Source organism: Corvus cornix, chromosome 2 (genome assembly GCF_000738735.6).
Source record: "Corvus cornix cornix isolate S_Up_H32 chromosome 2, ASM73873v5, whole genome shotgun sequence".
NCBI classification, from domain to species: Eukaryota; Metazoa; Chordata; class Aves; order Passeriformes; family Corvidae; genus Corvus; species Corvus cornix.
In genome coordinates, this window is record NC_046333.1 from 133696414 (window position 1) to 133723518 (window position 27105).

At 36.8% G+C, this 27105-nt stretch overlaps 1 protein-coding gene across 9 annotated transcripts in view; it reads right to left on the reverse strand.

The window, feature by feature from the left end:
* Positions 1-826: 826 nt before the first annotated feature.
* The window catches only part of UBR5 (ubiquitin protein ligase E3 component n-recognin 5), an 82459-nt gene continuing 56180 nt past the window's right edge, over positions 827-27105 (reverse strand). For 8 of the 9 annotated variants that reach the window (XM_039549997.1, XM_039549998.1, XM_039549996.1 and 5 more), the window contains 34 exons: positions 26715-26812; positions 25791-25939; positions 25268-25359; positions 24199-24345; positions 23980-24098; positions 23768-23894; positions 23539-23668; positions 23153-23313; positions 22391-22630; positions 22115-22238; positions 21687-21798; positions 20531-20662; positions 19661-19918; positions 19050-19318; positions 17768-17979; positions 17174-17404; positions 15325-15398; positions 14566-14738; positions 14353-14466; positions 13588-13808; positions 12828-12948; positions 12624-12722; positions 12108-12351; positions 11401-11512; positions 10732-10876; positions 10317-10447; positions 9365-9425; positions 8897-9072; positions 8449-8533; positions 7375-7530; positions 6882-6995; positions 5480-5624; positions 4803-4888; positions 827-3708 (listed from right to left, as the gene is read on the reverse strand). In XM_039549997.1, the coding sequence (XP_039405931.1) occupies positions 3496-3708; positions 4803-4888; positions 5480-5624; positions 6882-6995; positions 7375-7530; positions 8449-8533; positions 8897-9072; positions 9365-9425; positions 10317-10447; positions 10732-10876; positions 11401-11512; positions 12108-12351; positions 12624-12722; positions 12828-12948; positions 13588-13808; positions 14353-14466; positions 14566-14738; positions 15325-15398; positions 17174-17404; positions 17768-17979; positions 19050-19318; positions 19661-19918; positions 20531-20662; positions 21687-21798; positions 22115-22238; positions 22391-22630; positions 23153-23313; positions 23539-23668; positions 23768-23894; positions 23980-24098; positions 24199-24345; positions 25268-25359; positions 25791-25939; positions 26715-26812 (5071 nt within the window). In that variant the 3' untranslated portion in view covers positions 827-3495. The remainder of the gene's footprint in view (positions 3709-4802; positions 4889-5479; positions 5625-6881; positions 6996-7374; positions 7531-8448; positions 8534-8896; positions 9073-9364; positions 9426-10316; positions 10448-10731; positions 10877-11400; positions 11513-12107; positions 12352-12623; positions 12723-12827; positions 12949-13587; positions 13809-14352; positions 14467-14565; positions 14739-15324; positions 15399-17173; positions 17405-17767; positions 17980-19049; positions 19319-19660; positions 19919-20530; positions 20663-21686; positions 21799-22114; positions 22239-22390; positions 22631-23152; positions 23314-23538; positions 23669-23767; positions 23895-23979; positions 24099-24198; positions 24346-25267; positions 25360-25790; positions 25940-26714; positions 26813-27105) is intronic. The other variant, XM_039549991.1, reaches the window with a different exon arrangement.

Genomic DNA, 27105 nt, shown 5'->3' on the forward strand with positions numbered 1-27105 from the left:
CACTATAAAAAGGGAGTTAGGGCAGTTAGCACAGGAAGGAGGAGGTAAATACAAACCTAGTGAACAATCTTTCATGTGGTGTTAAGGGTGACCAGGAGCTGTGCTGAATTCTGGCTCTCCCTGAGAAGCAACCACACAGGAGATGGTTGGTGGTGACTGGGGAACTTCTCCCACCTGCACTCCAACTACCATGGAGAGGTGCAGCCCTGCTCCTGACACACCTCTCTTCCGATGCAGGGAAGTACACTTTTGAAAAACAGCAGGTCTGTATGATTTGCACAATTGCATACAAAGCAAAATGTAAAGAGTTGAGGAAAATTTCCTTTCCTCTGCCTCCCTGAATGCTGCTGGGCAAGGGTTTTGGTTTGGATTCACAAGTTTGCCAGTTTACAGCTTTACCACTGCTTGTTATCTAGTGACCAAATCACTACCTTGCAGGAAAGAAAACTCACTTCCAAACCACACAGGTGGGAAAGACCACTTGATGACAAGTCCATAGAATTATTCACTCCTGGAAAATTATCAAAGCCAGAGCAAGTGATTTTCCTTGTGTTGGATACAGTTAGCTAAGTAACAGAAACCAAAGCCAAGAATTAGTCATGGAAATTAGTACTAAAGTATCAGTTTTCCCTGGATTCAGATTAGGACCTACTCTAGAAGTTGGTGATAACATTTTATTAGTAGCTACGTTTATCTCCTCTTTCAGCAATGGTGAACAGCTAAGGATTTAGACTATTTTAAAAGTGTAAACATTGCAGAATTTTCCTTTAACTAGTTTTTCTACCACATTTTAAGTGAACTAACAGAAGGGCTTAAGTCAAAGGGAGAGGAGGTGTATGATTTTAATAAACATTTTTCTTATTAAAATCTTGATATAGTTTAAATATACCATACAGAGGAAAAAAAGCTATTTATAAAGCTACATACATATTTCAAGTCAATGACGACAGCATATACCATTCTAAATTCCCTCTCTGCTTATCAGAATGCCTTGTGTGTGTATATATGGTGAGCTACTGTGCTATCTGCATAACTTTTGTCTAGCTATACATTACAGGACTTAAAAAATGTTTAAGCTATATACAGAAATATATATACATATAACATATATTTATATGTTATACATACACATACACTTATATACATATACACACAATACATATATATACACAGTACTTTACATGTATATATGGCCTTTCATCCAAGGGCCTTGGATACTTCTTAGTACATCAAGCCTCACAAAGCTTTGTGAGGGAGGGACCTTTATTTTACAGACTGGAGATTTGATGCCTATTCTAAACAGTTTCTTTTGTTGCTTTCTACTAACTTTACACATTTCAGTTAGAGGCAGTTTTGGTAGTGGGAATGATCACAGCAGTTTGATATCCAGGCATAAGGCAGATGTTGCTTTGTACCTTTGTAACTTACCCTCCTTAGTATAAGAGAACAGCCATACCAGCATGAATTTTCTCTATACTAATATGCCCTTACCTAGATTTGTGAGGCTGTACTGCTTTTTATTGTTTAGCATAGTAAAATCTAATACAGTTTTGAACTTAAGATACACTGGAGGTCACAACAAGAAATCTAGAACAGACTCCAATCCTCGTACACTGAAACTATCCTTTTCTAGGATAATAGATTTAGAGGAAGTATTAGCACATGCAGAAGTAATTCTACATCTATTTATTTATCTGCAGTTTAACTACACAAGCCTGGAACAGTCTGCCGTATTTAGAAAACAGGATTTTCTGCATCAATTTGGCAACTGGTTATCAGAATTTGTGGTATCAACTGTACTCCATACCTCTAGCAACTAAATAAATTATGAAAACAGGCTTTTTTGAAAATCAGATGTAGGTAACTTCTGCTCATCCTCAAACTAGCTGACAGAAAGGAAAACCCAATGGAACTCTGGCAAAGGAGAGTTCCACTGGGATTTTGATGGAACATTACTTCAGCTCATCCATCATTCAACAATGAAAGGGAGAAAAAAAAATAACTAACATGGACTAATAGGGTTGGGGAAGCAAGAAAGAAGGAAAACATCACCACCACAAAAACTCTTATCCCTCGATACTGCCATCTGCTAAGCTTTCAGGAATTTATTTTGACACAGAAACAGTATCTCCTTTCTTTATTAATCAATTTCTAACTCACAAAAATCTCTCAAGCCTTAGGGAAAAGAAGTCCTGGATTATAGTCAAAGACTGCCCTCCCCAAAAGCAACCAACCACTTCAAAAGTGAACATAGAATAGAACTGACTACAATGAAGTTTGAGAATTTTATTCTAACCTAATTGCCTTGAGATTTTTCAGAACAAGCCACTTTTCCTTCAAACCAATTCTATAAAAAGGAGGGGTTGCCTGGCCCATTTCTTTCAGGATTCTCTGCTAACTGTAAAATGTGGACTAAATATCTTCTGCATGTCAATTTTTCAGTTACAAAATTCAGATTTTTAATGAACAACTATGTTTAGTGCATGCTGTTAGCTAAAGTATAAATGGCTAAATAAATAAAAACTATTGTTTCTTCAGTATGACTTGGTATTTTGTCTGTAATTTCTTTATTAAAAAACTGTAACAAGATACTTAAAAAAAGGCTAGATACAAAAGAAGTTAAGCAGCTCACGAACATTAAAGTTTTCCAAAAAATGTATCTTCAATAATCATGATCTTATAAACATTTTACAGTTACCAGAAAGTGCCCAGGCTGAGTTTACATAGTTAGATAATGTAGTACAAGTGTTGGGTTAGAACTGGTAGTGGAACAATCTCCTGACTGTCTGTTCACTGTAACAAGGATACAAAAATGTTGATTGTGAACTATGAAATACTGTGCATTGGCCTCATCAAATATGTACAGGGAAAAAAAAAGCACTAAAGGTACAGATTACATGCAAAATATTAGTGATGGTATCTGATGTGCCAGAGTTCAATGCAATAGAACAAAAATTGCAATGAAAGTGGTTTCATAAGTGAACGATCCCAACTCCGGGATCTGAGCTGTCAGGAACTTTTTACAAGTTCAATATACATGATACACAACTGCAGCCAACCACAAATTAAACACCATTAAAAAAAAAGTTAAAAACACAGAACATACTTAATTTTTTATTTCGAAATTCCCTACTCCCTCTATACAAGAACCTTTGCTGAAACACTTTCCACAAAGGCAGCAGTGAATTTTCAGAACATTTTACATATTTTCCCTCAGCAAAAAGATAAATCACAGTGTAAATTATATTGTTCTGCTGTCATCTTTGGCTGGGGTTAGGCAAAGGAGTTATTGACTAGCAAACTGTTGCAATCACATATTGCTAGTGCTCCTTAGGCCTTTACATTACAGATTTAGTACAGGAATGTTTGCATTTAAATCTTTGAAGTACCACCAGGGGTATGACAGCATTAACTTTCATAAACTTTTATAGACAAATGGAAAAATCTACAAAACTTAGCTAGTAATATTACACAGCAATACACACTTTTTATACTCTACACAAAACCAAAATTCTTGGTCTTAATGGCGAGTAACAATTTTTGTTTCAAAATCTGCTTAGAGGAATAGAGTGGGACATAAAGGCGAGAAATGCAAGTGTTTGCTGTAGGAAGATGTTGGTCATCTGGTGGCCTTATTGTGATGGATGGCATAGGCTGGAATCCCTCCTCACTGGCGGGCAATGATGGACTTGAGGTCCAAAAGTAAACCTGAAAAAATAAGGCAGCATATAAAATTATGATTTACAAGGCTGTAGAGATTCCTACTGCCTACAAAATGTAGGGATAGGTTAAATAAGAACTGCACAGTCACACAAGTTTGATCACACTATGTTCTCTTCAATATGTCAGCTAAACTCCACAGTCATGCTACTTGCTTCTGTAGTAGCTTCCTTCGCTTCCCTTCCTCAACTGCTCATTCATAAAACTGATAAAAGCAGCACTCAAAATTATCCTGTATCAACAAATCCTCAGTAAATGAAATGTCCTCAAGTCCATCTGGGAAGGTGGTGACTGCCATCAATACAACTTGAATCAGGAATCTCTCACAAACCAGTTAGAGACTACAGAATGTAGTACTGGTACAGACAAAAGGCAGCAACAGAGTATTTCGTTTATTGTCTCAAGTGTGAAATACTGAGTCACCACCAAAGTGTAACCATAGATACTCCTTGAAAAATGTGCTCTAGGGTTTCCACTTTTCAGAGTACTCTTTGTTTCCTCTTAGTAGACTGTAAGGGAGAGACAGTACCTTACAGAGTAGGAACTTAAACAGTTTGAAGAAGTGTACAACAAATACAGTTTACAGGTAAGTTTTTAAAGATTAAAACCCCTGAACAGCATCTTGTTTTTGCATGCTTCTCATCTGTTATTCCTGAAGGGCTTTGAAAAGGACATGGTATGATCACTGACATCTTCAAGAAAGGACACATATATTACCCTCAGGATACGCAGAAGTCAGGTGAGTAGATGATCCATGAATTCCACCTCAAAACCCTACCAGCCCACAGCACAGTTGAGTAACCACAGTTACTCATCTTAAGAGCAACTGTGCAGAGTAAAACTGTGCTTCTCTAAGAGACTTATGAACATGGAGAAGGACACACCATGCTTACTTTCAGTTACAAGAAGGTCTAAGATTCACACCTGATGTTTCCAGAACCGATAGTCCTACCCAACCCTACTACCCTGCTCTGCTACCTTAACTCTTCACATAGTCTCTGCAGGTAGACACAGTTAAGAACAGTAATGACACCAGTTATTCCAATTCTTCTGCATGGTTCCAATGGGAATAGACAACTTACTAGGTCTTGTCTTTCTGTCATACTCATCTTCTCAACTATGGACCAAAACCAACGCTTGAATTGCAAAAGCTTCTCAGCATTTTCTCCTGCATGAAATAAAAGGTATACAATTCAGCTGCTACACTGGACAATAACATTAAGAGATCTGTTTTACGTGTGCTGCAAGTTGGATCTCAGCTACAATCACATTCATAAAGTCCTGATATTGGAGACTAATAATTTCAAAACTAATAGTTTTGAATGCAAGGCTAACACTGATGTAATTCAGTACCACTCCCACTCCTCCCTCCTTACCAAAAATCCTAACTGCAGCTAAATGCAGTTTAAACATTATGCAAGAAGTATTAAATTTGCATCCATCACATTTATAGTTCTAAAGTTAGGTCACAATTTTCACAAGAAAGATATACTAACAATAATACAATCCTTGTATTTAACATCTAGTGACAGCAAAGTTGGAAAACATGCTTTCTCCACCCTCCCTTAACTGAAGGTAAGTATTTTCAAAGCAATGTAAAAAAAAAAAGCCAAGTAGTAACTTTATTACAGCTTTCACTGGCTTATTAACTAATGCCAGATTTGAAGAGATAGTTTAAGTTTAATGCTGGTTAACTACTCCACACAGAACAGTGTGAAGTTATCCCTGCAACTCTGTTTATGAGTAAGTTATTTCGTACCTGATTCGTCATTGAAAGAGGTAAAGCTGATTAGCATTTGCACATTTACTTCACCACAGCCATTTACCAAAAGTCTGAAATCTTCTGCTGTCAAATCTTCTAATGAATTCTTTGGAAGTACATCCAGGAGCCCCTTCCTCATTGCCTTAAGTGAAAACCACAAAATGCACATTGTAACCCTGTAACTTTTAAGAATTATTTTAAACGCACTACTGAAAAGTTTCATGTGAAATCCCCTTCAACTCAAGATTCATTATTCTCTGAGCTGTTCTTTTCTTTCAAAGCTTTATCATCTGAGATGCAAATCTTCTGAAACAAAGAACTGCACCAATTGTTAAACCCTACCTACTACAGCAAAAGAAAGCAGTAATGGTTTGAGCTAGTATTTCACCGGGACCAGAAGCACATGCAGTCAGTCTCTCATGCTAAAATGTTCAGGTATTTTGCGAAGCTGTGCTGAATCTGATGAGAATTTTAAAAAAATGCATCTTGCACATTACTTTTACTTTGCTTCCTCAGACACATGCCAACTCTGCTTCAATTATACACACACACACACATTCTATATAAATAAGTAATATCCTGAAAAGATTGGAAATTCCATATTCAGAATGGAATACTGTGACTCAATTTGCTTTAGAAAATTCCAAAATGAATACAAGTGTAAGGGGTTTCAACTCTTAAAATAAAAAAGAGTCAAACTATTAATATATGCAGACATGGAGATAAGTAGGTTAATTCCAGGAACATGTTCTTTCTGTGAGAATTTGGACCTCAGCTGCACAGAGGTAATCTGGTAATCTCACATGTGCAGCAGGAAACCACAATGAACACAAGCAACGAAGTTTAGATGTAGCATCATATGACAGACTGGACCTTCAGTAACTGTCTACAAAAATATATTATTCCATAAGTTTTATTTTACAAGGGCTTCAAAAAGAAAATAATTTTAAATATGGTTTTCTAGTCAATTTTTACATTTCTTGCCAGGCTGGTAGAAGCTGTTTTATAATTGATTTTTTCTTAGAACAAGGATGCAAACAAATCAAAGGTAATAAATTATTAGAACGAAGTACTGCCAAATACAAAGTCAAAGTTCCAAGAGGATTTGTGCTATTTGAGCTCAAGAAATGAACCATTTATATGGTTATATTTAACCAATGAGACCCACTATAAAAGAAATTATCTTTCATTCTATAAAATAAATTGCTCAAAGTACTTGGTCTTCAAAGTACTGCATAAACAGCTATACAATTACGAAAAAAATAGAAAATTAAATACTTTTAATGAAATTGTCAAGACTTCAAAAGAAACCTGATTAGCAATACCAAAATGAGGAAATTAATTAACTGACTGGAATATTTTTTTTCTTCTTTTTAAAAACACTCCACTAAAGACTTACATGTAGAGGCTGCTCTGCTACTACCAACATTCGGTGTTCTGCATATTTCCGGACATACTCATATACATTCTGAGGAGTGACTGGTATATTTACACCGTTGGAAATAAGTTCAACCTATGGCAAAGAAATAAAGAACATTTAAAAAGGGGAAGAAGAAAAGGGATAAAAAGGAAATGACATTGTTATAACCACCACAGTATGCTGCAGAGATTTATTGCTTAATATACCTCCAAAACCAAGCAAAATTTACCACTACGGGTGAGTTTTTAGAATTCCCTAGGATTGACTATGGTAGCCAGGCTCTATGGTAGGCTCTAGATCACTTTCAAGGAAAAAAAATGCAGGTTTCAATGCCTAAGAACACTGCATTGAATCCACGGAGAGTAAAATGTTTTATGTGCCATCTGAGAAGAGCACGGATTATGTGCACACTACAACCTGCATCAGCTGCCAAACTCTGAAACTACAGAGCCACAGATTTAGCTGTGCTTACCTGCCCTCCACCCTCCTCCTTGCACAGGTCTATTGCAAAGGCTAAATCCATTGCTGCAAACACTGCATCAGCATCTGTACTCTGGGAAGCGAGGATAAGTTGCCGAAGGCTTTCATACATAACCGGATCGAAAAAAGCGAAGTCGTGCCAGTTCACCTGTAAAAAAGGACAGAATTTTGAAACGTAACAGATGTTCACATTCAAAATTATGTGATCCGTGCCAAGTCTATGCACTAGCAACAAAGCATACAAACACATGGAAATAAATGCAGTTAAACTCCTACTTTCAGTCTGCTTTAGAAGGTACATTAGAATATTGGAAGGAATACATATTCAACAAGAAAAACTTGAAAAGAAGAATTAGAAGGCAATCACTCTTGGAAGACACCAGGGGATAGATAAAGGTCATTTCTGCCATTAACACTTTTTCATTAAAGATTATACTGTGCTGGATAACTGATTATGTGATCAAAACTGAATTTAAGGAAAGACCAACAGTAACAAACCTTAGTTTAAGTTTGCTGCATCAGACAGAACTTAAAATGCCAGTGACTAATGCATCAGAAGTGCAATACATTATTCATTTTTACTGAGTCAGGGTAGCATTTTTGGTCTAAAGTTTAGGTAATTATTGCTCTGAATTAAATTATACCTACACCTATACCTAATTAATTAATGTAATTAATTTTAATTACAAATTAATTCTATGAGCTCTCTCAAATATCCACAAAAAGCTTTTCTGTAAGCTAAGATACTATTGCCTAGCATTGTCTAACGATCTTTTCTGAGTCTCAGGAAGAGAAAAAGCAGAGACAGTATGTAGTTTCTGAAGGGAGTTGAAGGCTAACCTATTACAAATCATTACATCTTAGTAAAATACCTGATTTCTAGTACATCTACTCTGTTCAAAATCTAGGAAACTAAAAAATTAATAGTCCTCAACTTAAAGACATCCATACAGTTCCAGTGTCAACTTGGCTAGTTAATACATACGTGGTTAGGGAAAAAAACCCCAGTTTTATAGATGAGATTTTAAGTAATTACAGGAAATTAAAATGTTTATGTTCAACTTACCTTTCTGCCAAGTAGAACTTTGATTACGTGTCTATTTAAAGTGATGGGACATAGTTCATTCTGCAACAAGCACAATCCTAGGATTCTGAAAATACATGTTTGGAGTTTGTTTTGGTACAGCAGAAATTACATCAGAGATCTTTTAGCAAACTCACATTAAGAGTTCCAATATTCTAATAATTAAGCTGGAGCTAGCTTTCCAACTTTATCGGTCACAAATGAAAATCAAGGACATACATAATTTTAAAAAACAGGATAAAAAATTAAAATTTAACAGGCAAAGAAACCTCAAGTTGACATATGCAAATTCCCACTATTTATGCTCAGGGTGAGAAACGGAGACCATAAAAAAGAAGGCTTTTCCAGCTTGGATCATCAGTACTCTCTCTGGTGTTACATATGATTGTCTTTTACATTTTTTCAGACTATAAAGTTAATGGTAGCATACCTGCCAATGTTTCGGAAACAATTCAGCCTTGCTTCTGTGTTTTTACCAGGTCTTGGTGTATAAAAACCTCGTTTTCCAGGTTGGTAGAAAAGTGGTGCATTATCATCCCCATCATCTGTATCATCTAATTCCATATCTACTACACTGCGGCTGGATCCATGTCGCTTTCTATTTTCCTGTTTTGAAAGTCAAAATAGCAATTAACACACTTAATTCTAGTTACTGACACACATCATCAACAAGCTACTTGCTACTAGACCCAAAGATTCAGGTTCCATTGGTTAAGAATTCCTGTGACATTTCCCAATAACATTTTATACTTTTGACTAATTACTGTTAACCCTTTTGAAAGAAAATAAAGGATTAAACAGAACTTTGTCTTGAACGATAAAGAAAGCTTCCAATTGCTTCTGGCTTTAAAATTAACTGATACAACTGAATCTTACATAAATTTTGTGCAACAGGTACCTGCACTTTATCTGAAGAGTCTAGCAATCCAAGATCCAATATACTGTCAGCACCATTCTCCCTTGAGAAGGGAATAAAAAGGCAAATTTAATTTCACAATCACGGACTCACAGAATGATAGAATGGTTTGGGTTAGAAAGGGACCTTGAAGAACATATAGTTCCAACCCGCTTGCTGTGGGCCGGGACACTTTCCTCTAGATCAAGTTGCTCAGAGCCCCATCCAACCTGGCCTTGAACACCTCCAAGGGATCTACAACTTCTCTGGATAATCTGTTCCAGTGCTTCACTATCCTCACAGGAAAGAGATTCTTCTTGTTATCTAATCTAAACCTACTCTCTTTCGGTTTGAAGCCATTCCCCGCTGAACTGTCACTATGTGCTCTTGTATTAAGTCCCTCTCCATCTTTTCGTAGGTTTCTTTCAGGGACTTCAAGGTCACGATGAGGTCACCCATAAGCTTTCTCTTTTCCATGCTGAACAACCCCAATTCTCTCAGCCTTTCCTCATAAGACAGGTACTCCATTCCTCTGATCATCTTGGTGGCCTCCTCTGGACTTACTCCAGCAGGTCGATGTCCTTCCTGTGCTGGGGACCCCAGAGCTGGATGCAGCACTGCAGGTGGGGTCTCACCAGAGGGGCAGAATCCTCTCCCTCAACCTGCTGGGCACACTGTTTTTCATGCAGCCCAGAACACATCTGGCACATTGCCAGCTCATGTCCAGTTTCTCATCCAGCAGCACCCATCAAGTCCTTCTCAGCAGGGCTGCTCTCAATAAGGAACTGTCATATTCTGAAACCAGTCAGACAGATTAAACCAAAGCCAAAAAGTCACTTGTCCATAAAAAAAAATATCTAGACTATCAAGGAATAAGCTGCATGTATTGGAGTTAGATGTAGAACAGTACAAATGCTTTGGCCACAAAATCAGTTCTCACTTCCTGATACTTTACCTGCCATGTGCAATAATGAGTTCCATTGCTTCATCAACTCTTGCTCTAAGGGAATCTTCACTAGCTAGTAACAGAAGCAGCTGAGCAGGAGACAACTCCAACAACATTCCTGTGATTTTACTTGCAAATGCCTGGGGATAAAGGAGTGATAGGTTTTACTATTCTCCTCCAGTTCTCTCATTTTCAAATAGGTCTTATGAAAGTTTTGGTATTTTAAATAGAGAATGCATTACAAGATACCTCCTAAGCTAAACAACAAATTATAGAAACAAAATCTTAACAGAATTAGAAAGAAAATGAGTCTTACATGTTCAAATATTTTCAATTAGGTTTCAATTATTTCAATCATGGATAAGGAAATAAATGTTTACATTACAAGGTGACAAGAACAATCCTAAGTGTATGAGAGTCTTACTGGTTGCATTGCTTGCACTCGAGGGTAGAGCCGCTCTCCAAGGGCTTGTCTGTGTGCTGGGAGAGGGTCAGGGTCATCGCTAGGATTTCCTTCTGATGCTGGTCTAAAAGGCCTTGTGTCAATGGACAATTGTCTTCTGAAGTCCCTTAAGATAATCAGAGCAGTTTGTTCTCATTTCAGAGGAAAAATGCAAAAATCCTCTGGAACATATCATTTGCACACAGATTCAGATTAGCATTAGCTTTACAGCTGGAATAGTAGTGTTGCTCATAGCTGCTTGGAGAGAATGCATCAGAAAGAGAGAATCAAAATGAACCAGAGATTTTATTATTACTCGTGTTTTGGATACAGCAGTCAGACCTATGCCACCAATGGCATTGTTGTTTCTAAACCACCTCACAATTTTATTCTAGTACACAAATTCTTATTGTTCTAGCAAAAGAGACTGATGGCCTGTGGTTGAGACATAACCTATTAATGCTAAAGTAAGCATAATAATTCTTGAAAGAATTACAAGTAGAGACTGAATTTCAAGAAATTACCCTGCAAATTGCTCCTGAAAAAGACTCCTTTAACTGGAGGAAGTAAAAGTATCTTTCCTGACAATATCCAAGGCAATTACTCTTATTTGACAAAATATCCTCAACAAGTTAAAGATTTATCACTTACCTATCCCTATCTCTCCGAGAACCAGTTCGCAAGCCACTACTTCTCCGCATTTCTCTCTCTCGCTCCCTTTCCCGATCTCTCTCTCCCCTATTTCGCAATCTCTGCATCAGACCTGAAGGGCAAAAAACGTCATAAACTTAAACATCTTTATATTTCTCTCTTCTACGTAAGTTTCAGTGTAAGGAAGACTAACTTTTGGAAGAGCTTGAAAGACATCAATGAGACAGAACCACTTCACTTGAAGCAGTGGTTGGGTTCAGCCAAACTTAAGAAAGGACCTGAAGTGTTTGTACCAACTTAAAAATGACAAAATACTTTAAGAGTTTACATATACTTTCAAAAACATTAAAACATGTTTGTGGCAAGTCAGATGGAGCAACCATATTAAAATGTATAAGCTCTTAACAGCTAAAATCTTGACAATTATTACCTACTGGAGAGAAGGACACTGAAAAAAAGCTGCACACATCTAAAGCAGACTCTTGTTGCAAGAAAAACAAGAGGTTCCTGTTTCTGAAAGTGTGGGGGGAGGGAAGAGCCATTTCCTTGCTCTAGAGAGCTAACACAGAATTTTTATGGATACTGGGCTGAGCTAACAAGAGATGTCTCTGGCAAAGTGCCAAGTATTTCTGTTTAAAAAAAAAAAGAAAAAGCACCCAAGGTTTTTATGAATATTTTCTGTAGATTAACTGCTGTGCATCACTTACTTGTATGGGTACCCTTGTTGGCATTCTGAATACAATCTAGATTTGGCAGTTTCTCATTTGACAGAAAAGCCTGTGCAATAGCAGTATAAAAGCTTCGCGCTACACCGCTGCCTTCTCCAGGCTCATCCTTAAAAGTAACTTTCACTCTGTGTACAGCCATCGGAGTGGTAGCACACCTGCGACCAAAATGATTGTTGAGCTGCCTCATGGTCTGCTGAATTAGAAGATCTCTGTCTCGATCAACCTAGTAAAAAACACAAAAAAAGTTTTTTCTTTACCAATTATCATACTGAGAGACTTTCATTCTCACAACAAATTTCTGGACACTGCTGCACAGACTCAAAAAATATCAATTAGACTGGGAAAAACTACAGAGTAATTGAAACATAACTCACGAAGTATGATTTAAGACACCTACTTGCAGACTCTGAAATACAACTTCTCCTATCAAGTTACTTCAGTAATAATTAAACTTTTAATGAAAATGTATTCAGAAGATAAACTAACATTTTTTACCTCCAATGTTAAATCCCTTGATTGCTGGTTTCTAAGTTTTTCCATCTCCCTGCGGAATTTTGATTCCTTTACTTCAAAGCCACCTAATTCAGTCAAGATCTAAAAATAATAAAAAAAACCAAACACAAACCCCAAAATCAGAATCATCAGGGAGAGTCACATTTAGTTGTAAGAGAAACGGTCCTTACACTGAGAAATACATACCGATCCAGGCTCTGCTCCAACATCTTCCATGAATACTCTACCGAACAACTCCAAAGAAAGGCGCCAACGTCCCAGCAACATGTCATGAGAAATAACCATGCCCATGAAGCTACACTGTGGCCTGACAGAAAGAAGAAAAAATGACAGATACATGAAATCAAGTTAAATTTCAGACACATTTTGTGTACTTTGGCTTTTTCTTACTCTCTGCCTTCAACTAAGTTTTTTGTTCCTGATAAACCATGACACAATACACTAAGTCTGTGGACAAAAGCACAAGAAGCTGCTTAGTTTCAGCTGAAACACAAGTCTTGCTTCCAAAGGGTAATTACTCCAAAAGCATGTAACTTTGCTGCTACATGGAACTCACTGTTACTCGTCTCCCTTCAATCAAGACCTTAATTTCTTTTTAAAAAGGTGTAATTTGAAGCGAGGGCAGTTCAGTCCCTAAAATTGCATGAAGTGTGGGCAGCACCACCACACATAGATGGCAAGTTGTCAGTTCTAATTGCTCAACTTGGCTACCCAGGACATCACAGTAGCTCTGCAGCAGAAGTCATGAAGTAAAGGAATTTGTCTACAGTTTGCACAGGCCTCTTTGAAGACTGTTGAACTATTCACTTTAGAAACTACTAATCACAAACTACAAATGCAAGCTAAATTAAGCTACCCATTCTAATTTAAAAAAGACTTTCCAGAGTCCCAAACAGCCATTTATCAGATCAGTAATATTTCAAAGAGTCATTTTTAACTCAGCTACCTGAAAGATGTGAGAGGTGGCCCTTCACTTTCTGTTAATCCTATCTCTGCCAACAAGCTGCTTTTCAGTTGTGCTGCAAGATCGTGAGCTGAAGGCCCTGGTTTTGAACTCTCAGATTCTTCTGTAGGCACATTTTGTTCTTCCCCTTCCTTCTTTTGCCGATTTTGCATGCTCATAACATTTTTTAAGTTGGCTGCATAAGACATTTTAGTTGGAAGAACCTAAAGGAGAAGTAAAATTTAATTGCACTTTCAAAGCAGCCTAGAAGGCTTTTTCAGCACATATATTCATAGAAGTATATTTTAAATCACACAAAAGTGAACACTGTTATTGACCTGTTAAAACACAGCAACCTCAATCATTTCAATAAATTAAAAAAATAAATTCCCCACTGTATGTCTGCATTTCATACGCTTGCCAATTAATGTTCAGTCTGAAGGCAAGTCAAATCTACTGGACTATAGGAAGATTTAATTCTTTTTAACAAAAATAATTATATAATTAGCATTCCAAAATTAACTCATTTAAAAAAGACTGCATTTAAAAAAATTACCTGAAAGGCGCTATAAATCAATAATCATAAAGTTTCTACATTAAGCATACTTTTCATAAAGATTTCGAGTTTTCACAGGCACTGGGCTTTTAAATTATCATTCTAAAAGCTATGTAAAATTCTCTCTGAAAACACTGAAGTGTCTTTTTAAGGAATGAAGGTTCTAGTTTAAATTACCATATTGTTTAAAATAATAAAAGCTTTACATTTACCTCAAGGCAGTTTCTATCCACTGTAACTTCCATTAAGCACTTCCCACTGTTGGCAGAAGATGAGTAGAGACCCTGACTGGGTCGGCCAAACAGATCTTCTTTGCGAGCATTTGGCTGAAAAGTAACAAAAGCGTTCTGGGTCAATAATATACTTCGGTGAGGAATGAAAAAGCAAACTGCAGTTTTCTTCCAAAACACCATCTCTGATGTCACCTGTAACAGATGTGGCTGGTCTGCCAAGGGGATGGCCTCTGCCAGAGGAACCTCAAAAGGATTGGGTGGAATGCAGCCAAGGAACGTCATAGAGTCTGACCGTCTGAAAAACGGATGGTTTTGGCCAGTCTCTGCTGGGAGGGTGTCATCATCTTTGTCATTGAGTGTAGCACCTAAATATGAGAGAAGATTTCACATCAGTTTTCTCAGTTATAAAAGCAAAGGACATAAAATGCCAAAAATTAATATCCTTCCCTCTTAGCTATCTGACTAGAGGAGAATCTCTGCAAATTTAACTGCTACAGATGTTCATCCTTCTACATCTAAGGATGCTTCTGTAAATGCTGTATCTTTATTAGTTTGCTTAGTAATCACTTATTCTTTTTACTATACCTAGCTTTACTGAACAGGCACTCCTACACTGTATGTAGGAGTATACATACTATCATTTTCAGCACAATTTCATCAGATCAAAAAAATCAGTTCAACTCCGATTCAAATTTTAATGCAGAATGGTAAGGGCAGAAATGCTGTGGTTTAGTGAGAAAGGAGATGAAAAGATGGCCCTGAAATGAGAGGCAATGAAATAAGCAATGGCAGAAGAAACTTGGTAAAGCAACAATGCTAAGAAAATCTTACCAAAATCCAACTTTACATATACAAGTAGCAAAATTTATTCAAAGTCTCAGGTAGCTAAAGGAAAAAAGCACTAACAAAGTCTGGCATTTTGGTACGCTATGTCAATTTTTGTATACTAACTTTGATTGGTATCATCATCATTTTCATGTTCTGAATCTTCGTTGTCAAGACCCAGTTCCAAAAGCTCCCGAGTCCTTAATAAAAGAAAAAACAAAACAACAACAAAAGAAAAGAAAAGAAAAAAGAGTCAATCATCTTGAAGACATTATTACGCAAAACATCTACATGTGTAGCATAATCCGGAGTGTACTTAAGAGTTATACATAAAAAAACCAAACTCACTCTAAAACTGAAGCACCGTAGAGAACTTCTCATTACATACTCACTACATCACACACAGTTACCCTTGGAGCCATTTGGCCACCTACCAATTTTGATCTTAAAAGTTACAGATTTAGGCAGGGATGGGTATGCTTGGTTTTAAACACTATATAAATATAAAAATTTTAGGAACCCTGCATTAGTGGAAGAAATATGCAAGCGAATGCTATTCCAAAATTTAAAAATAATCTCATGATGACATTTCAGAAGGTAAGTCTGCGAGCTGCACTTAGAAAACTTGATTTCCCTGTGTTATAAAAAGGGTCAAGAACTTTGATTAGTATTCATTTCTGGCAGTTTATGTATTGTGAAATGTGTTCTGCAACTAGATGAAGACTGATAAAAGTTCATTTCACTCAGACTACTAATATGTCATCTAACACAAGCAACTGTGTTTGAACCACTCACTTTTAATTGAAAAGGTCTAGGCCTTCATAGTTTTATAAGCATTTCATGCAAATTTAGCAATTCTTTGATGAATAGTTATTTGACAGATCTCAAGTGTGAATTTTTTGGGGGAAAAGCAGCTTCTGGAAGTACGTTACTGCCTGGAAAGTGTTAAAGCTGTGGCTATAACTACTCAAGTCAGACAGTACAAAAACTTGATTACTGTACTATATTCATTCTTATTTGTGAGGAAACTACTGTTGATAACATTGCCCTCTGGTACACTTTTGAAGTCCTAACAAACCTTATGTTACCAAGATAAATAGAACATAGTAATGCAACTAAAGTAGCAGTCCAATATATATCTAAAATATCTGTATCTCATATTTTACAGTTACTAAATTTGTAGAGAAAATCAAACTTTAAGTCTGACCTGCAGTATTGAAAATTAGGAGTAGAAAGGGGCAAAGATCTGCATTTAACTATCAACTAGGACTAGGACCCTAAAAACCTAGAAAGAAATGAGAACAGACAGTGTAGACTATCAACATGTGGACATTTCTATGATCATTAATTGCCGTTTGAAATTTAAAAAAAAAGAAATCTTAAAACATCTTAAAAATTAATAAATGTACCTTGTAAAATGCTACAGTTGAAGTAGCAGTTTTTCAACTCAAGGACATTTTCATCTATTGATTTCCCTACTGTGCTTTAAATATCAGGTAAGTCTCAAATGCACAAAACCAAATGGAAAACAAAACCACAAAGCCCATTATATCAGACACTGACATTTTTTCCAATGTCATCTATAACATGTTTGACAGATATCTAAGTAAGTTGTTATCATGTCAAATGTATGTGCCATGTCATTAGCTGAGAAATTGTCCTGAGTATGTCTTTTAGAGGCACTGCTATGGAGTTAAAAATCCAACTCAAGTTTCAACAGTAAGGAAACATCTTACAGCAATCAGCATAAAAAGAAGTGAAACAGCGTACTGCAACAGGCTTATCAAACACAGGTACATTATATACCATTATAGAAATTCTTTTTATAATATGTATGTTACTACACACCCCCACACAGACATACAGATTAATTAATATATTTCTAGAAGTTATTGAGGAACAATGCCAATGACTGAAACAAAAGGGCTTATGCCACTTTTGCTTAAGTTCTGTTTCTGGGAGTCAACCTCAATACCTTTTCCTTTCCAGCTGAGGAGTATCCAATGTTGTCTGTTGATTCATTGCTTTAATCCAATAAATAAGGGCTTGAAAAACATATGCTACATGCTTTAGTGAGCAGACATCTAGAACAGGAAGAACATCCGAGTGCTCATCGTTGTGAGAACGCATCAAGGACAGTGCGTAGTTCAGGAAATCACCGCGTGCTGACATCATTCCCTGACGGGCACTGAGTAAAGTAGCACGTCTAGTGAAGGAAAAGGATTGAATACAGAGACATCAGGCATCACAGAACAACATATACTTTATGTATAAGCCTTATATTTGAAATTTGGATGTAAAATCTCAATGAACTCCACATAAAAATAGTGATTAGAAGCTACAAGCATAGAACAAGCAGCTCAGATGCAGTACATTGTGAACAGTTAATGCTCAAGATGACTCAAGTCTGTCAGAATAAACCAAATAGTAGCAACAACACAGGAAGCCAACTTAAAACAGTAACTACATTCCAGTGCTACAACATCAGATTCCTAAGATGTCTGTAAATAAGATTTGACTATAAAACCGATAATTCATAGTGCATGCAGTAATCAAACCATTTTCATACCTCCTTCCTTCAAGAGTTCTTAAGCTGGCTTCCTCACGAGCTGTCATTCGTTCCCTTCTAGCTGAGTTCTGAGAAGCATGGAGAGGATGATTTGGATGCCCAGGATCACCAGCAGACGATAATGCTGAACCATAACGCAGCTGAGCTTCAGTAGAGTCCATGATACTGACCATCCAATTCCAAGTAGGAATAAGCTTTTCTTCCACGTAATTCTATAGAAAATGAGATTTAATTAGTTTTACAAACAACAGAACTAGATTATGAGAATGAAATCTTAACATAAGCCTCCTCCACATGATTCCCTACAAAAAGGCTGTAAAACCATGTTCAAGAATGACCCGTGATCGGTTTCTGAAAGCTCTGTTGAGACTGCTGATTTAGTACGGTGGCATGCAGCTCTCATCACTTAACACTTTGCTATCTATAAAGCATTCTCACTCTCTCGCTCTCTTCTGGGCATCTCTTCTACTCCTCCCCTTACAACCATTCAGTATCTCCCAGGTGTGCACAGCTTGGCAATTTTAGCTTAATTCCTGACTTTCTATAAACCTTAACAGCCCCCATCCTGCCAGATCTTTCACCATTCTTCACCCCTTGCAAATTACTCAGTGAAGACAAGGAAGTTAAGACCTGCACAGAGAACTATGTCTGTATGCAAGTCTCACCTCCTGGTCTCATCTTTGGTTCCCCTGTTACCACTACTGGCTCTGCAGCCTCATTTTCTTGCCATCTGCTAACTCCATTGACTTCTTGGATTTTTTTATCCAACATCAGTCTGCTTTCTTCATTCCTCTACATTCTGGTCTTCAAAAACAAACATCCCTCACACTTCTGATGCACCAAACTAACACAATGCTGTCTCAACCCTGTTTCTGTGTCCAAACGAAACCTCCACTGTTCAGTTTTCACATGCTAATACAAACCTCTTGCTGCCTCAGCTGGACAGATCTCCTGTTCACTTTTCTAATTAAGAATCTCCCAAACAGAAAATTGTTTTAGCCTCCTCCATAATAAAACTACACTCTCTTATTTCTTTCCCTGTGTATTTACCCCAGTGTTTGATCCCAGAATATCTTTCTAACCTTCCTCTCCCAAATCAGAAGTCTTTTCCTTCCATCACACTCAAAACCTAAGACAGTCCTGAGCAGCCTTCTCCTGTTGACCCTCAAAGAAATCTAGACTAGCCAATATGCAGAGACCACTTTCAACAATTCTGTAATTTTACCTAAAAAACACATTGTATTGAAATTATGTTTCTCTATGAAAATTTCCATGTTCTTACCTGCAAGTTAACTGCATCTTGGTAAGTCAGCTTCACTGCAGCTGGAATCTGGGAGTATACTAAGTGATTGTATTTGGGAATCAGACCCATCAGATCAGATATCTGCCGTATCACAATACTATATGCTCTTGCTAAGCTGCTTGCAGATGTTAAATAGCTGCTTGCATTGCTGGCTTCAAGAGCTGCAGCTGCTGCTGCAGCACTCGTACTGATGGTGCCACTCCGACGTAGGTTTGAGGGATCAATATAAATCAAGCCCGCTGAACTTGCTAAATATAAAAGAAGAGATGACATTAATGAACTCATTTAATCTTTGCTATGTGTTTGTGATTTGCTTGATACCAAGATGTTTTGCAGAAATAAACTTGTAAATATTACTGACATCACAACTGTAACTAGCAAATAGTTACTAACTACAACAAGCATACTCAGATCTTAACTGCAATGGATCTTTTCCTTTTTTTACATTCAAAACTAGAACTGGAACAATCAAGGTAGGTGAGCAGCATGACAAAGATGCAAGATTTCATCCTTAAGAGAATAAACAAAAGCAGAGGAAGGAACAAGCCAGAGCTAGCTGGCATTTGTGCATGCAATTCACTCAGACTTGCCTGCTGGTGTTGACGTACTAGAGGGAGCTGTGCTGGTAGTTCTCTGGTTTTGGGTATTCCGTACAGCCCATTGCATGGAACGGGGAGCCTGGGCAGCACCATTGGCATGGGAGCTATTTGTGGTTCGCTCCAGAGGCTCATCAAGCATGAAGGTCTCCTGCTCTATGTCATCACTCTGACTGCTGCTGCTATCAGAGTCACTGGAATCATTTGATTGAGAGTCATCTTCAGAAAAAAATGCTGGCACACTGCTAGCTCCTGTTGAGAAAAATCAGCGATAACTGACAGCTCCACACCTGTGCACATACACCTGTATCATGTCAGCACAGCAGACTTCTTCCAGGAGAAACTACACTGTACTAAAAAGGTTCAGGTACCACCATTGAAAATGTTCAATAAATTATCCACAGGTGTAATGAAAAAGCAGTATGATTACTTACACTTCAAAATATAAATTAAGAAGTAATCTGATTTAAAAATTCTTCACTGATTCTACCCCTAGGAAAAGAATTCTTAGAATTATGCTTCCAAATTGGGCAGTAAAGCAGTTGCTCTCAAAAACCTGTACCATGATTGCTCAGGTTTTGTGTACTGATTTAAACCATAAACCATTGTTTTAAACGTCTATGCTTAAGTGAGAACATTTCATTTCACTACACAAGAGTGCAAGGTAATCTCTAACACCTGCAGATGCTCCATAAGAGCAAAACATATAGGTCACATCTTAATGCATTTCCTTGTCCAAAAAGTCTGCCTAATACCCTACTATTAGAGCAAAGGAAAAACAGGAAATCTGGGGAAGGAGGAGCATACTTACTCCCAGGATCTAAATTTAACCAGCTAGATTAAACCCAAAAAGATGTGGTGTACCTGCTTCTGACCCAGCAGTAGCTGCAGTGACAACACTTCTGCGCCCACTGGCATTGTCCTGGTTACTGTGGTTACTCTCACTATCACTTTCTGTTTCAGCAGCAGCTAGCAAATCCAACTCCATATCACTGCCTGTAAAAACAATGGATAAAACATTTCATGTTTAAAAGACAAAATTAGAATTACTGTAGTGACTCGTAAGACACAAACAAACCCCAGACCCTCTTACTATAGCAGAAGTTAATGGATATGCAGGGGGGATCATAAAAGCAATGCAGACACCCAACAACACCTGGAGCATGTTTTCTTATTTTCCAGCAATTAGCAACCTGCTCTCATTCTGCACTGTACATGTACATTCAACACACAGTGAAAATAAAGGCTTTCAGGATTCAGAATTAGTCATTCAAGCCAAAAGATTCCACAACTCTTCACACACATGTACTAGGACAATTTACCATATGCTGTTTCAACTAATATTTAAGGAATACTTGAAAACTTTAAAAAAAAAGCTAATTAAATATACATGTTCTATTCCAGTTTTAAGCTTTAAGAATGAAACATTTGAATATTCAGCAAATCAGTAAACAGATTTACTGTACTGTAAATGGATTGACTGCAAACACAAAGCACAGTCAGAAAGAGAAGATAACTTTTTTTAAAATCATAGCTTTGGACCATCTAATCCTAAACTAAGTAATATAAGACAAGTCATATTAATTTCAAACATTTTCATACAGAATTGATTAATTTTGTCTACAAAATATTGAACCGTAATTTAGTACTTTGTGATTAGTTTGAGAACTAGCCTGCAAGGATTCAAATTGCTTTTGAGAACACATCTACCGTCAACAACATTTCACAGTAGCAAATAAAAAAGGTAAAATACATTGTTAACCAACAATATAATAACATCTGATACCTTTGGGACCTTAGTATTTTCTCCTCAACCAGATAAAATTCATGTACTTGTCTACTACAAGTTATCTATAATTTTACACGTCCTTTCGTAAGATGAGCAGTCTGGAACCCTCGGATTCTCTCTACTCGTGCAAATCTCCCAAATCATTATCACTGGTGACTCCAAAGATGCTTTTCTTTTTGATGCATAATTTTCTCATTGAAGCAGTAAATGCAGGAGGTACGTTATACATACCATCCTCATCATGCTCATCATGCTGTCCTTCTGCTTCAGCATTTTCTTCACCATGTTCTTCCTGTTCATCATGATGGTCTTCTTCACCAGCCACCCCCTCAACCACCTCAACCTGGAAAGAGCATTGTAATATTATGCCAGACTCTCTTGTAGCTGTACGTCCCTGTACATGTTATAGTGTTGTGGGGGGAAAAAAATCACATGCACAAATGAAACAGCCTTGAACATTAGATTTTAATGCTGTAAGGATAAAGGATAAAACTGACTACAAAACCTAGAATTAGTTTCCAAATACTGCTGAAAGACTCTCCAGCTCTCTAACAGAGCCCTACATAATAGCAGCTGTGTGCTGAAAGACTTTAAAACTTTTTAAATAGGGAGAAATATTTTAAATAGGAAGAAAAATAAGTACAAACAAGAAAACTGACCTCTTCTACATCAGCTGACACAATATCATCTTGTTCTTCATCCCTGCCACGAACTGGTTGTGACTGGCTGATTCGTCTTTGCTGAGGATTCCTTATTATGTAGGATGACTGAGATTGACTAGAACTTAAAAGAAAAATATATAAAAATAAATCCTCAAAAAAAGTAGATTTGGAGCTCTGGATATCACTTAATGGAAAGCTAACAAAATCTCCAAAATAAAACCACCCTAAAGAAGTCTTTGAAAAGAACAGATAGTAAGCTTTAATAAGTTTTACCTGCTAGACTGGTCAGATGATGGTCTGGGCGGCAGAGGCTCCACAGAAAACAGTTCTTCACTACCCTGCATGGCATCTATACTAGTGCTGGCAAGGGTGAAGGGTGCTGTAGGACGTGCAATTCCCATCCTGACTGGAATAATTAGAGATTCTGCTACATTGCACAACTCTTCAACAGCATAGGGCAGTAACGCCTGGAATACACGCTTACATTTTCCAATTGGCTGTGGAATAAAATTGCTGGGGGAAAAATACAGAAAGATAAATGTCAAATACATCTTCTTTTTCCCCAAAAACTTCATGGCAATATTAATTGTCCTAATTTTTTTCTCAAAACATCATCTTTAACAAATACATGCGTTGTGTGTTTAGAATAATATGCAGCTATTCAAATCAGTGAAAAACATTTATCATTCAATAATTCAAGATTAAGGCTTGATATCTAAATCTACTACTGATAAATAACCATACACTGTAATTTTTTTATGTTAAAAAAATCCATTTCCAAAAACCCTAACACTGTAAACAGAAAGGTTCAGTATGAACATGTAAATTAACAAGCACTGCATTAAGAAGCTACATGACATACCAGCAACTATTGGGCAATCTTGAGATTTGCAGCTTTCCAAATCTGTCTACAGAACACAAAATAATTCAGATGTTTCTGCCTATTGTTGATTTTTATCAACTCATTTTATAAGAAAAAAAAAATTTAACTAAGGAAAATAGCTACCACAATCAACACACATCTTCACCACTTACTTTTTCTTTTTGGAGGAAGCCATCTCCACACTAAGAATGACAAACACTCTTGCCACAGAACGCAGGAATCTCATTGTAACAGCAATGGCTTCTTCTCTGCGTCCTGGTGTATACTTGTTTTGTAATTCCTTTACCAGAGTACCCAGTAAAGTATCTAACAGCTGAAGAAAGAGGTCATTACAACCTATTAGTTGTATGTAATTTTGAAGCATGAAACAAGAGAGATTAAGACTCAAAGGGAGATCACAGTCATAACCGTACAAATTCACAAAACCAAGATTAACTTGAAGTTAGTTTCAAATTGGTCTCCAAGCACATGGCCTGAGATACCTTACAATATCGTATCACTCAGAAAACCTATGTAAAACATGGCTAAGAGTGCTTACCAAAATGTCTGCTGTACATTTGACAATAAGGCAGTGTGTAAAACAGTCCAAGCGAATAGTTCCACTTTGCTGATTAAGGTAAACTTGCTCTTCAGGCAGAAGATGACCTATCCTACTGCTTGCACTAAGACTTGGAAAAAATAAAAATAAGGGAAATAAATTTATATCAGTCAGCAGGTCTCAAATATCAGATCAAACTTTATGTCGACAACTATTTGTAGATACACACGGGTCTTTATTTTCCTGGGAGCCAAACATGATCATGGACTTCAGGGCATTCCAATCCTGTAAAACACGTTCCAGAGCTAGCTGGGCAAAACGAGGAGGTTCTAAATCATGATCAGGCATATCAGAATCTAAAAAGATAAAAAAAACCACCAACATAAGAAAGAGGTACTGAAATGTGGAGTTTGTCATTTATTTCACTGAAACAGCTCTTACCTTCAGGATTTGCAGTTTTACGATTACGATCTTCCCTAATTCTAGGTGGTCTGTACTGGCAGTGTTCTACAGTTTGCCTGGCAACTGTCTGTACTAAAAACAATAGCAGATGTTCTCCCCTGTAATGAAAAAAATTGTTAGTGGAAATACAATATACCATATATATTTACAAAAATAATTTTTAAAATTCTTCCTTAGTCAATGCTAATATGAACTTGCCTGCTATTTGGCATGGTAACAAGATTTGTGGTGGTGAGCAGACGGTAAAGGAGATCAAGGCGAGCAGACTTTTGTCCAGCAATTAGTGTCTTACACTTGCACTTTTCCCAGCAATCGCAGTAGGCTGTTGGGGATGTTCGTTTGAGCCTACAAGAAATAGAAAAGGTGAACTGCAACACTGTTCACTAATGTACCAAAATCTTTTCCACACAAGCTGAGGGTATTAGCATACATCCTTAGATTCCTTCTGGAGTTTTTTGTTTCTGATACTAGCAAAATGCCAAAACCTAGCTTAAAAAAGAGAAATACAGATTTTATATGTGGCAGCACATGACGTTTGTCATCCATGTTTCCTACACTTATCTTAAGAGGGCAGTTTCACAACAAAGCTTTTCATACTGCCATAGTAAAACTCATTCAAGATCATTTATTCTTCCCTAAAATAGCCTCCATCCAAGAAAGTTAAGCTGAAAATACTCATGACATGCAGTAAAATCTCAGTAACTGTTACAATGCTGAGAATATCTTTATAACAGTATTTGTTAGCTTATTATAGCTAGGATATCAAATGCTGTAGTTTTTACACACTGTAACAGCAGCACAGAACACATGCAGCTTCAAAGCTTTGGGCTGGGTTGATCTGAGATTTTTTGATTGTTCGCTCACTTTTCCCTTTGTTACAGTTGATTTTTAAAAGATGAATATGCTACACTTCTTTCCAAAAATTCACAAGAATGATCTGTCATCAGGATTCATAAAACTAAGGGGGGGCACCCAAAATGAAAACACAGTATTAGTTAGATATAATGTTCTTACCATATTACGCACTTTAAGAATTACTCATTTACTCGAAACACTACAAAGTGGAAAGTACGAAACCACTTCAGGTTACTCTTTTAATTCTGACTTATTAAATAAATCTTATAGAGTAGATGCAAAACTATTTTATTAATCTTCTATTCTCTAAGTTTGGAACACTTCAAGCAACAGAAAAGTTTATTAAGTATCAGTAAACAGAGGAAACCACAAAATATTGATTCAATTATAAGAAACAGAACACAACACTTACTTGCAGTCATGTCCTTTGTGACAGACTCTTGCACATTCTGTGCAACAACAAAGTGATTCCAATAGGCCACATGTTCGGCATTCAAATATATCCTAAAAAAAAAAAAAGGAAAAAAAAAAATTATGCATAGTTTTCTCCTTACAGTACTTGCAATTTCACAGTATTCCAGGTTACAATAAAACTGCACTTGTTTAAATTGATGCCTAAACTTATAAGTAGGTCAGTTCTAGAAAGTGAAACTTAGTTGTTAAGTTAGAATATTCAGTGTTTTTAAAGAGCTCTGTCCATCAAAATTCTTGCCAAAGATAGCCAGAGGGGAAAAACCACACCCAGTAACAACCATGTCCTGAGGAACACAGTCAGCTTTGAGACTACAGAGCAGTTTGGGGAGGCAGTAACTACACCAGACTTAAGTGTTACGGTAATTTAAACAATGCAATTAGTAATTTAAAAATCAGATTAGCAGACTAACACAATACATGGTTGAAACACGTTCCTATTTGCTTAAAAAAAAAAAGCTTACTTGGTTAATATGTTCTGCACCAGTCCAGGTAAAACTGCATGTATCATTACAACACAAAACATACAACGGAGAGTCATCTGGATTTGTCCCAGAAGGACAAACCATTCCCATAAACACATCATCTTCTTTTTCACTGGAAGTTGCTTCAGCTAAAATAATAGAATAACGTGTTAAAAACAACCCCCAAAAAATAAAAAACCCACCAAAAGAATCCATTCTTGGCAGATGCCTGCCATTACAAAAATCTCATACAGAATTAGAAGTTTGAATAAAACCCGTTACAGCTTTTTGAGAAAACTTTTTGCTTGTCACATTATTTCTAAAAGAAGCCACTGCAAATTCCTAACTGAAAAACAAAACCACTATCTCTTCCCCAGTTCTAAATTCACTAAATCATCATTTTGAAGGATTATAGACCATGTTCTTAAGAGGAATATTCTTGTCCCACACAAAGTCCTACAGAACTGTGGTGTGACAAGGTCTAATGTGTTTAAGTTTTTCCCTAAATTCAGTTTCATGCATTTCTCCTAAAAAATTAAATACCAACACTAAAAGAGAGTCACAAAATATTTGTTTGTATACAAGTCTTTTCAGGAACAGGATCTATCTTGGCATATCACTGTATCATACCATATTTTTTCAATTTCAAGAAAGTAGTTCCATGTGGTACATTTCTGCTACCAAAAAATAATACTTTAATCCACTGGTTTATAAAGCAATGAAATGCTGAAAAGACTACAAAGAACACAAAAGCAATAATATTCGTAGAAATCTACTGCAATATACTAACTACAAGAGAGGAAGATACTCCATAATAGCAAAATTTCCACAACGTGCAGCAATCTACAGTGTTAATAATGACTCTGCACACATGCCAAAGTTTAGAAGGAAACCACACACTAACAATTATTAAAACTGTTGTACCTTTAGCAATTTTCTGTGCAGTTTCTAGAATTGTAATTGCAGCAGGATATGCCCGGCCACTAACTGCTGACATAAATGGTGTCATGCCTCTTGCATCCCTAAGCAAAAAAAACCCCAACAGACAAGTTAAAACACTGAATTTTTTCATTATAACAGGAGACATAGGATGCAAACATATGAAAACTTAGCAATACTGATCTTGTGCAAACAGAAAAACCACTGAGTGAATAAGCACTCTTATTTACTGTACTTCTGTGAAATAGACATACTTTTAAAGGATGGCAGGACAAAATACAGCTGTATTCTAACATTAGCAATTTTAACTAACAGGCCTTTATGAAACCTTTTTAAAAAGGCTTCTATGTAATTGATTTCAGGTAATATAACATTA